Raw genomic sequence first — 12,537 nt, forward strand, 5'->3', positions numbered from 1 at the left:
ACATTAACACTGGATTAAAATATATATAAGTGTCCTGTCGGGGCACAGACATACCCTTGTTAAATATATAACTAAAGTTGTTTTTCTAAGTGTGCCACACTCCCCTCCACTTGTGCATGCCTCTGGTTGAACCAACACTTAATATGCAGACACCTGCGTCTGTTGCCAAGGGGTTTACGCCTTTACTTGTGGAGGAAAGTGGGAAGGACACAGACTCACTCATGCATACATATGGGTTCATACACATGCATGTGCCCCTGCACGCACGCACACATGCCTGTGCACACATACACATACACACACACACACACACACACACACACACAGTTTATATGGACATTTATTCAAACAACAGACAGAATGGAGACAGAAGGAAGGTGGGTGGATCCGTCCCTACACTCACGGACAAAAAGGGATTGTACATAGCACTGGCATGATGTCACCTTGAACACTGGATAGAACACAGCGTCAGGCCATTTGTTCTTGCAAATGTCTATTGATCTATCTATCTATCTATCTATCTTTATGTTTCCCAGACATCCATGAGGAGGGGGGTCAGCGGCCGGTGATGGTCTACGTCCACGGAGGCTCTTACACAGAAGGCACTGGTAACATGATGGATGGCAGCGTGCTGGCAAGCTACGGCAACGTCATTGTCATAACCCTCAACTATCGCCTAGGAGTACTGGGTAAAATTATACATCTTCTATACCTAATACATCTCTATGAAATTTGCTGAACCATGGACTGTACTGGTGTAGCTGCATTTCAATATAAATCCCTGTGTCCCCAGCCTGTTAGCATTGCTAATTAATTTTCATCCTGTAGAGTTATTCAGCAATAGAGATACCCATATCTTGACAACCACTGCATACACTTATATTACTGGGTATAATGATAATATTACTGCACATACTGTACAGTAATTTACTTTACATGGGGACTAGGCTGAAGGTCTGAATGGATAATAATTGGAAATGCAATTCACACATCTCTGTTGCATTTATGTAAATTTGGGATTTAGCATTTTTTTTCCTTGTCAATAAGTTACCAAAGAGTAGATGGATCCCCTGTTTGAAGATGAAGAAGAAGAGAAGGTTGTGTGGGATGAAAATAGGTTTGATTTCAAATTGAATTGATTAATGTTCACATATGAGTAAGTAATGTTTTCATATAAAACCACAGTCAATGTTTTTATTTTAATCCAGTTTTATTTTAATGGTGTAATGGGTTGTCAGGTTTTTACTGGGTGATATATTTATTAGTAAAGAGCTATATATAAATACAGTGTTGATGCAATGTAAATGGTATTTTTTTCAACTAAGGATTAACAAACCATTGTTGCTCACTTTTATTACATTTACATTGCATTTACCATCTGCATTATTTAATCCTTCAGAGAGCTATAGAATGTGAAAACCAAATTGTTTTCACCCAAAGTGCCCTTTTTGTGTGAAACAGGTTCAGTAGGGGTGTCCCTAGTGTAAGTAAGGCCCCTAAAGCCAATTCTTTTCCACTACTTGCATCGACTCAGTTCTGATCGTTTTTACCTCCATGACTCTCTGACTCATTGCTTTCTGAACAGGGCAAATCTGATTCCCTGTGGTTTTTCTGATTTTAGACAGTTATGCAAAGCACGGGCTGAATACATAGAATATCTTAGAATCCTGGTATTTAGTCTTTTTGCGCCTGTAATTACAAATATTGCAAAGCCAGAGCAGGGCCACAGAAGGGTCAAAAAGACGCTTTAAAGGCATCATTTACTGTATGACACTGAGTATAGAGTAGTTTGTGTGAGCACAGCATGCCTTCATTTTAATTAAGTTAGATGTGCAAGCTGCATATCCTTATAGGTTAAATCATGCCCTCACTCTTATTAGGAGTTGCCCACAATTTACTCCACATATTCATGTGATGAGAATAATTACAATGCGGCAACAGGTTAATAAAATGTGTGCATATAGTATGTTTTAATTTAGCTTATTCAGCAATATTGGAAATGATTTACAGTAACCCAAATGCCATTATCTCTTTAATCTACTTGATTCTGTGGATTTATGTTAGAGAAAGTGTCGTGATAAAACATGTATTTGAATAAGACCTTTGATACATTTTATATAGAAGCATAATCAAAATGTACTTACTATAAGAGAACAGTCAATTATTAATTATTATAGCATTTGGCTGCTTATTCTCTTAATTATTTAGTGCACTTGTGAGTTTCCTACCTTTTTATGCAGTTTCAGCATATTAATTGCTCACGTGACACACAAAACATGTTAATACTGTATGTCAGATATGATGGCTGCTTCCCCTTTAAAGCGAGAAGGTTTTTGAAAATGGAGCACAGTAGGGTTGAATACAGGAAAAAACTATTTGATTATTATACCCTGTCTTTTCTGTATTTTAGAATTTTAAGGCTTTGCTTCAATAAGATTTTATGTGATGAGACAAATCTGCATCTGTGTTGTTGTTGAAACTATTGAAACTATAACTATTCAGTAATTCTGACATTGGGGATAAAAATAGGTGCTACAGCTGTAATCACCATATTATCTTTTTTGTCTTTGTCATCTCCATCCTCTGTGTTTACACCACCTCCAATCTGATCATCTACATCATCATCATCATGGGTAGCAGTGTCTTCTTCTTCTTCTTCTTCTCCTTCTTTTTTTTCTTCTTTCCTCCTCATCATTGTCATCATAAGTCTGATACATGAGGTGAGCCCGTGTATGCAAATTAGTGTACAGTTATGCATGTGACTAGTTTTTGCTAATTCACTGTAATCTGCTGGAATTTGTGCATTTTTCATAAATGTAGGTAACTTAATTTTAACATTTAACTTAATTTTAAATTTAAACATATGAAAGCACTTATAATATATATGAAGGCATTCTCAAACTGTTATTATTATCATATTAATATGATATTTATGTAATGTCCATTTTGCAAGAGAGAAATTTCTTACAAATTGCACCTACATGTAAGCGTTAAGATGTATTTTAACGCCGTCGCCTTTCTTGCTCATTGTACTCTTACAGTATGTGTTCATGGCCAGCTTGAGGTTCAGAGAAATTAGCTTCTGCAGCAATGGGATATAGTGTCGTGGAGTGGGTCATTAGGATCCTTTTGTTTACTTAACACCGTCAGCAGTAAAGGGAATAAGGGACAGCTGTGTTTGTAACTGCATGTGTGTAGGTTTATGTACGTGTAGGTTGATTTTCCCTATATGAATATGTATGCACCTTGTTGATTTAATCCAATTTTGTGGAATGTACGGGAGGCACCTTCATTTTTCTTTCATTTATTATTTTTAAATGTATAATAAACAAGACTTAGGCATAACTAATTTTAACACTGGGGATGCCATGATGTGAGAAACACCCCCTGTGTGCTTCGGTGTGTTTGGACATTGTAAGATGACTTTCTAAAAGTCAGCAGGAAAAACCTTTTTTGATCGATTCATTATTAATACATAGTTCACTTAAAGAGCATTATTAGCATTGATTTCATTTATGTTTTTAAACTTAAGTACTATATGTTATATATGTAAACAACATCTTCCTCTGTCTGCCTGTAGGATTTCTCAGTACAGGTGACCAGGCAGCAAAAGGGAACTACGGCTTGCTGGATCAGATCCAGGCTCTGCGCTGGGTGAAGGAGAACATTGCAGCATTCGGAGGAGACCCAAGCAGAGTTACTGTGTTTGGATCCGGGGCCGGGGCCTCGTGCGTCAGCCTGCTCACCTTGTCTCACTACTCTGAGGGTAAGGGAAAAATCATGGACAAAAACCCTGCTTTCTATGTGTGTTTTATTAACTTATGCAGCAAAGCTGTGGAAAGGTTTATGCACTTTGAAATGCATAGAGAGTATAGGCAGATAGACAGTTGGGCACCTATGATGGGTGGCAGGTAGGTGGATGGGTGCTGTGGAAGCTATGACTGTTATGGTTATGGCATCTTTAATGGTCTCCAGTATACCAATACAGCTTTCTATTATTGGCATAAATGCCTGAATAAGCCTTTGAATTCTCTGAACAATACTGACAGCCTGTGAGTCATACAGATAAGCTGAGAGCTGTATTATTTTAAACTATTAACCCTTACCTACTTGAACCTGACGCACTATCCATGACCTGTCAGCCTTTTGAATAATGCATGTCTCTGAATTCAGTGTTTTCTCGCTGTAGCAATGCTAGTTTTGCATCTGTTTATGCATGCACACATATTGTGTAACCCTCTTTTGTGCAATCATATGGATTCATTTATGCATGTCCATCCATACACGTAAAAAAATGTGTGCCTTAGTTCACATGCTTTGTGCACCCATATTTGTATTTATGTGTGTTCATGTGTATCTCAGACCTATTCCACAGAGCTATCATCCAGAGTGGCAGTGCTTTAGCCAGTTGGGCTGTCAACTACCAACCCAGCAAGTACGCCCGTCAGCTTGGTGAGAGGGTGGGCTGCGGCATCGACGACAGCACTCAACTGGTCGCCTGCCTTCAGGGCCGAAGCTACCGTGAACTTGTGGAGCAGAGCATAACACCGGCAAAATATCACACAGCTTTTGCCCCGGTGATTGATGGTGATGTTATACCTGATGACCCCCAGATTCTGATGGAGCAGGGAGAGTTCCTGAACTACGACGTGATGCTGGGGGTTAATCAGGGCGAGGGCGTGAAGTTTGTAGAGGGCATTGTGGACTCAGAAGACGGTGTCACGGCTGAGGATTTTGACTTTGCAGTGTCAGACTTTGTGGACAGTTTGTATGGATACCCAGAAGGCCGAGATACATTGAGAGAGAGCATAAGGTGAGTACATTGATACCACTCTAATGTCTGTTTGTTACATATGAAGCAACAGTCAAAAGATGTTTATCTTAGCGTAACATACAGACTGGAAACAACTACCCTAGCTTCTTCCAAGGGACAGAATCTACCTACCAGCAGCTCTTAAGCTCACTTAATAACATGCTATATCTCGTTACTTTAATCGGTACAAAAACAAAGTTTGAAATTGACAATCTTTGGTTTTACGTGGCAGTATATGACAGACTTTTTCTTGGCTAGGAGTAGGAACATCCTTGAATCTTGTCGCCACTGAGACCTTTCCAGGCAACCAGCAGATACCAAGAATGCACATTACTTCCAATGTGCATTACTTAATCATACCCAATTTTGCTAATTATAATCATTTAAACTTTAGACAGAGCCACGCTAGTTTCCCCCAGTTTCCTGTGTCTATGCTAATTTAAACTAACCCTCTGCTGGTTGTAGTTATATATTTAGTATATGGACATGAGAGTGGGATTTATCTTCATCCATCTGTTGGCAAGAGAGCAATTAAATGTATTTCCCCAAATGTCAAACTATTCCTTCAAATGGATGTTTAAATATGCACATGCACACTTTTGACTATCATGTGTTTTCGTAAATTTGCATGCACAGTGTAAAGTATAACACTTATTAAGAATAAAAGAGTTGTTAATAGATTGGTTGACAGCTAATTGGAAATGTACACACTAAAGGTTCATGTACACGGACTGGGCGGACCGGGACAATGCAGAAACTCGGCGGAAGACTCTGGTAGCTCTATTCACTGACCACCAATGGGTGGCTCCAGCAATCGCCACAGCTGACCTCCACGCTCAGTATGGATCCCCAACATACTTCTACTCCTTTTACCACCACTGCCAGAGTGATGCCACACCGCCTTGGGCTGACTCTGCTCATGGTGATGAGGTAAGCTGATGTCACTGTGTTTTTTTGCTTTACCAAGATAACATTAGTGACGGTTGTAGTAGTAGTAGTTTGTAAGTGGTGGCACAAAACATGATATCAGACATGAAGAAAAGTAGTAAAGGATAAGACATTTTGATTTGGGTATTTCAGGCAGAGGCAAAAATGAAGGTGACTAATGTCTCAAAGATGTTGCGATAAATCAGGAGCTCTTATTTTAAATTATCCGTGAAGTACTGCCTTTATTTGTTCAAAGTACTTATTACGTGGAATCAAGCAATCCTCTGTAGCCTAAAATATTTTAAAGGTTCATGGAATTTATTTTCCTGCAGGTCGGATTTCAAAGCTGCTGTAGCTATACCACTCTGATGGTTGTATTTTTATTCACTGTGATTTTATATAGTCGTGGTTGCTGTCAAGAGAATGAATATAATCTGTAGGCTCCTACAGTATCTTAAAATGTGTGTGTGTGTGTGTGTGTGTGTGTGTGTGTGTAGGTGCCCTATGTGTTCGGTGTGCCCATGGTGGGACCTACTGATTTGTTCAACTGTAACTTCTCCAAGAACGACGTTATGCTGAGCGCTGTTGTAATGACTTACTGGACCAACTTTGCAAAGACTGGGTGAGCTATTTAAATGTACACTGATGTGAGACGTTGATTTCAGTTGCAAGATCTCTTTTTGGACTGACTATAAAAAAGATCAAGACAAAACAAAGCACGGATTCAGCGTGATTCAGCTCTTTATTTCTGTCTTCTTAGACACCGAAATCTGTGTCTAATTTATCAAGATTTAATCCCCACCCCCATGTAGAAACAAATGAAAGCCAGCCCACATAATCAAATTTTTTAAAACGTGAAAGAAAATACACATCTGTCAGTTAGCAATCAGCTTTTTATCTTCATCAGAGACAAGGTTCTGGCAACACAGAGTCTTGTTGCTGTAACTGTGGACAGCTCACTCTCAATGTTACGGGAACAAATCACCTCCAAGCTCAAAGTAAGACAGCCATGACTCAAGCGTATGGTGTCAGCAAGACAGAAGTTTTCTGTATGTTTAATTTGTTGGACTGATTGATAGTTAACATGAACAGGGGCAGGGGCGTTTCTAGGACTTGAGTAGCTTCGGGGCTTAGCCCGGACCCATTTAAATTAACTGAATGCAATGCAGAATGGCTTGCCCGGCTGTTGTTAACCATTGTGTGTTCATTCAAGCTGCCCAGTTTGTAGATGTTATTTAGATGGCACCACTATTCTGTACAATGGAAACGTCACGCCACGGGAACTTCAAACTAAATCATTAGCATTGCCAACTAAACTTTGTGTTGATGGCAAAAGTGATTTAGATTTGGCTTTAATTTCTCCAAAGATTGCACTATTCACAGTTTTCCTTACTTAAAGATGATTGCTAGGTGATAGCAAGAAATATGGCATGATGGTAAGACCCCGCACGTAGCTGCCCGTTCTGGGGAAAATTGTTATAGCACAATGAAATAAGACAACTTATGACTTTTTAAAATACATTTGGGACTATAAAATCAGCTGACACTAAACTGAACACAGGCATGGAGTGTAGTTATCTGACAGGGTTCACAAAGAAAGAGGACAATTAAAGACAAGAAACAAAAAACTAGGTTTTGCTTAGCAAATGTATTTCCTAAAAATGATGTTCATATTGCATGGGAAAATGCCTTGGCGCCAATTTGTAGGACTTGTTAGCAGTAGACAGATTAGCCTAAAGCCCTTTCTCTGTCAAGATAAGTAACATTTTAATAGCATGGAAGAAGAAAATGTTTTTTTCAGAAATATAAGGTTTGGAATGGAAGTTTAAACTGAGAGAACATTTGATGCGATGCATTAGAGGAGAACAACAGAGTTTTAGTTCTCTCAAGCTCACCGGCAAAGGATACGTTACTATTAAGGATATGTCTTTTCCTTCAAAGGGTCTTTGACGTATGACAAAACTTTATGACAGTACTTTAGATAAAATTATGAAAGCAGCACTGCAGACAAATTTTGGCAGAGGGTGTACACAAGTTCTCTGTCATGTCAAACCCTAATCCTTGACAAGGCTTATGTTCTCTTCTCTTCTCATCTCTTCTCTTCTCTTCTCTTCTCTTCTCTTCTCTTCTCTTCTCTTCTCTTCTCTTCTCTTCTCTTCTCTTCTCTTCTCTTCTCTTCTCTTCTCTTCTCTTCTCTTCTCTTCTCTTCTCTCTTTCTGCACCCTCATTCATCCATTAATGGTCAAAACTGATGAGACATAGAGCTTATTCAATACATTAAATCAAAATTAAGATTATCTGCCAGTGGCTAAAAGAGCTTCTAGAGATCCTATTTATAAAATTGAAAGTGAAATGATCTGCCAGTACCAACAACAGTCCACACTGATAAGACTACTTTTTATCTCTCCACTCTGACATGATATACAAGATAAAAGTAATTGTTGAGGATGGACACTCTTTCTGCAGTGCTGAAAGTGAGTAATTACCAGTAATTAATCCAATCGAGGCTCACTCCACTGAGACCTCTTCAGATTTACAGAGGCATCTGCAGTCTAGACCTTGATCAAAATCACCATAGAACCTTGCACAACATATAGAATTAGGACAGTGTTCTTACTTATTTGTCTTTAAGGCGGGTGCATTAAAGCAATCAAATTGTATCAAGTTGTTGTAACCACCATAGCAAGCTGCAAGCTGCAGAGCAAAATCACCAAGGAGGGTTGTCAAGATTTCAGTGTGCACTTTAATTATCAATGGGGAACTTTCTCTGAAGTAAGATTTCAACTAGTTGAGAGGGCCTCAAATGACTCTTTTAACAGGGAGGACATGATGCTCCCTGATGTATATTTTGTAAGCCTCTGTGTGGGCATATAAATCGTCAGCCTGTGTGTTTGTGTGCCGGTAGGTCTCTACACTAGCTGCCGTTTTGTGCTGTTCATAAGGTGTTGATTGACAAGTGAGCGCATAGCGTGTAACTAGCAAGACTGTGAAGATGTGCTACTCTTTCATTTACGCCTTTTTTGCTGCTGACACAAACAAGTCTGTAAATTGTCAAATAAGTGCCTGTCTGGATGTGTCAGAGAAGGGATTTTTCAGTATCTCTTCACTATACAACGCATACATTCATCTTTAATAAAGATATCTGTCAGTTTATAGAGTGTCAAAGATCCACATATAGTTCTAACTGCAGGAGAACTGTGCATTAAGGTTAATATTTTGTAAAAGGCATTTATATTACCTTCGAGCTATGCTCACAGAAGAATTAACCATGTATTATTTTTCTGCAAATATTTTTTTGCCACTGGTTTGTCTTATGTTACTTTGATATTGATTTAGAAAGATGTATGCCAGCGCTGGTGAAACTATTGGATAGCATTAGAGCTCTAGAGGAAGGGAGCCAGCTGAGAAAAACTCTTCAGCAGCTCTGTTGGGAGTCTCTGACATTTGAACAACTGAAAAGCAGGAAATATTGGTATTTATGGTAGAACATTGAATCATTGCACAAAATTACAATTTTAAAATATGACCATTGAATGTAATTACGTGGGTGGAAACTTTGTATTCTCTGTTGCATTTAATTATGGTTTATTTAATCCTATGCCAATCATAAAGTGGTCTAGCTGTTGAACTATTATTTTGGTGATTTGATTTTGACTTTTACATGTTGTCTCATAATCTGACAAATAATTTACTATTACTAAGTTATGATATTGTTTTTGTTATATTGTTTTGTTCTTTTTGTGTATGATTACAGCTATTTGTAGAACAACAGGTTCAGAGGGGATACAAGCAATGTCTCGCATAACACAAATATTAAATTATTTATTTTTTTACCAATAAATTATGAAAACATAAAAACCAAAAAAACTTACATAACCACCAACCCATCAGGATGTAATTAAATAACTTATTGTGTTTCATACTTTCCAGTGACCCAAACCAGCCGGTTCCTCAAGATACCAAGTTCATCCACACTAAACCTAACCGTTTTGAAGAAGTGGCCTGGTCTAAGTACACCCCTAAAGAGCAGCTGTACCTCCACATTGGCCTGAAGCCGCGTGTCAGAGACCACTACCGTGCCACCAAAATCTCCTTCTGGCTCCAGCTGGTCCCTCACTTGCATCATGTCAACGAGCTCCTCCAATCTGTGTCCTCCTTCACCCATAGTCCCTCTCCACAGGATGACACTCCTTATTCCTACACCAAGCGTCTAGCCAAAGGTTGGCCGCCTAGTAGTACACGTCACCCAGGTTCACAAGCAGGTACTCCACAGCCACCAGAGTCTGCTTTAGGCCAAGGTGGAGGGGAAGACGGGGTCCGTGTCCCTAATGAGGACTACTCAACTGAACTCTCAGTGACGATTGCGGTGGGAGCGTCCCTGTTATTTCTTAACATCCTTGCGTTTGCGGCTTTGCTTTACAAGAAAGACAAGAGGCGTCTGGAGCATCGCCGGCCACGTCCACTTCCTCCCCCGAGACGAGACATCACACCGGCAGATGTTGCGGCCCACCTACAGGGTGAGGGACTGATGTCTTTACAGGTAAGTTATGTGCTTTTTATATATTCACTGTGTGTGCAACAACTGAGGCCAATGTGTGGAGTGTACGTGTGCTTCTGTAGTTACATCATTTAAAAGTAATATTAAAATTATGTAACGCTTACTGTTAATAATCACTTGTATTATTATAAGTTTAAGAAATATCAAACCAGTTGAGGTTGTGGGCATATTACTAAATGAACTCCTTTCTTGTCAGTGAAGAAGCTGCCAGTTGAGCACTTGCACACTGCAAAACACAGCCTGTCATCAGCCGACATTATCAGTTTGAGTTTGTGTGTGTTTGTGTGTGTATCTGTGAGAATGTTTTGAAGCGTGTGCATGTGTGTGCTAAGTCCAATTGCCTGAATTGCTTTGAATTGCCTCCAATTCATCCATCGACTATTTGGCTTGTTTTAAGCTCAGTGGCTCTGAAATCTCACACAGTCAGTGCTAAATGTCAAATCTCTTATGAAGCTGACACATTCTGTTAATTGGCAAATCAGCTACAGTAATGCAGCTAACATTGTTGCTGCTTTTGTTATGGTGTTTTATTATTTGAAATATCATTGTGTGGTTATTTTAGCTTTTTGGGCACCACCAGTAGAGCTGACGTGACAAGGAAAATTGAAGTCTTGTTGTATTAGCATAGGTTATTGGTATGCCATAGTCATTGTCAGTTTTTACCCTTTATAGTTTTACATACATTTTCAGACAACCCAAATTAAAATGATGTCTATGTTACATGAACAGTACATGTACTGTAGGGCTTAAGTTATACAAACATGATTTTTTTGGTGCACTACATATTGTGAATATATGATCATTTCACATTATTTTGAGTAAATGGTATATAAAAATGAGTTGTTTTACATGTGAAGTGTTTTGACTGATGAAATGTGGAACAGTTTTCATTGAACCTCAGGTTTTTTCTAGAAGCACACATGATAATGTTTACATTTTCCACATCATAATATTTATTGACATTAAAAAAGTAAATAACATTGTGATATTGATTTTGGCAATATAGCCAAGCCATAATAAATTGGAATAATTTAAAGATGAAATAATTAGTTTATTAATGGAAAATGAAAAAGCAACTATTTTGATTGTTTAAGTCATTTGAAGTAATTTTAGGGTTCCACGTTCTGTGAGAATTTGCTTCTTTTTTGGGGGGTTTATATCACTGTATATGTAACATCTTTGGGTTTGGACTGTTGGTTGGACATAAGGAATTTCTAATGGGCATTTTCCAACATTTTTTGACATTGTATGTTTTATAGAATATATAAAAGAATTAAACAAACTATTTGGTAACTTAATCAATGATGAAAATAATATTATTAGTGGCATCCATAGATTTGATTATTTTAGTTTCTTTCCCTTTCTGTCTGTGTGTCCACTGGCTTCAACTCTTTATCTGACCAATTACTTAACCACCATGCAACCTTTTAGGTGAAGCAACTGGAGTGTGATGCAGCATCAGCAGACGAGAGGAACAACACTCACCACCATCACACTCTGGATACGCTAGACGCCCTGGACGGCATGGACACCCAGGACATCTACAGCACACTGGACACTGTGCGCCTCACCTGCCCGCCCGACTACACCCTCACCCTGCGCCGCTCGCCTGACGACGTCCCCCTCATGACCTCTCTGACCCCAGGATCACTGCCTGTGACTCCTGGATCACATCCTGTTACCCCGGCAACGCCGATGACCCCCATGACGCCTGGATCAGTGGTGGGGATGAGGATGGGGCATCCGCACCAGGGATACACACACCATAGCCCATATAGTAATACACACTTGCCACACACACACATCTCCACGCACACACACTCCACCACGCGTGTATAACCGCAGCAAGATACTTGCACACCCAGGGACATAATTACAACACAAACACACTAACTAACACACACCAACACACACACACACACACACACACACACACACACACACACACACACACACACACAAACACACACATACACACACACACACACACACACACACACATTCACATGCAAACACACATGCACACACACACGCACACAACAAAGGACTTAATACCTCTACTAATTACCCTGCAGGATTGTTACAGATGGAGTGACAGAAAGACATTTTCAGTAGCCGGATGAAAAGACAGACAGCTGTGTGTTGCACGCCGGGGAATTGAAGACAAACTGGATCCCGGGAGATGCAGTTCTATGCATCATTTGCTCACAACCTTGAACAAGACGAACCAAGACATCCA

General features: G+C 39.4%; 1 protein-coding gene across 1 annotated transcript in view; it reads left to right on the top strand.

Moving 5' to 3' along the window:
• LOC117952877 (neuroligin-4, X-linked-like) overlaps positions 1 to 12,223 on the top strand; it is a 15,335-nt gene extending 3,112 nt beyond the window's left edge. The window contains exons 3-9 of the mRNA XM_034885474.1: positions 537 to 689; positions 3,581 to 3,766; positions 4,363 to 4,813; positions 5,530 to 5,743; positions 6,238 to 6,362; positions 9,671 to 10,280; positions 11,730 to 12,223. Coding sequence (XP_034741365.1) covers positions 537 to 689; positions 3,581 to 3,766; positions 4,363 to 4,813; positions 5,530 to 5,743; positions 6,238 to 6,362; positions 9,671 to 10,280; positions 11,730 to 12,137 — 2,147 coding nt within the window. The 3' untranslated portion in view covers positions 12,138 to 12,223. The remainder of the gene's footprint in view (positions 1 to 536; positions 690 to 3,580; positions 3,767 to 4,362; positions 4,814 to 5,529; positions 5,744 to 6,237; positions 6,363 to 9,670; positions 10,281 to 11,729) is intronic.
• The last annotated feature ends 314 nt before the right edge of the window (positions 12,224 to 12,537 follow it).

This window comes from Etheostoma cragini, chromosome 11 (genome assembly GCF_013103735.1).
Source record: "Etheostoma cragini isolate CJK2018 chromosome 11, CSU_Ecrag_1.0, whole genome shotgun sequence".
In the NCBI taxonomy this organism is placed as follows: domain Eukaryota; kingdom Metazoa; phylum Chordata; class Actinopteri; order Perciformes; family Percidae; genus Etheostoma; species Etheostoma cragini.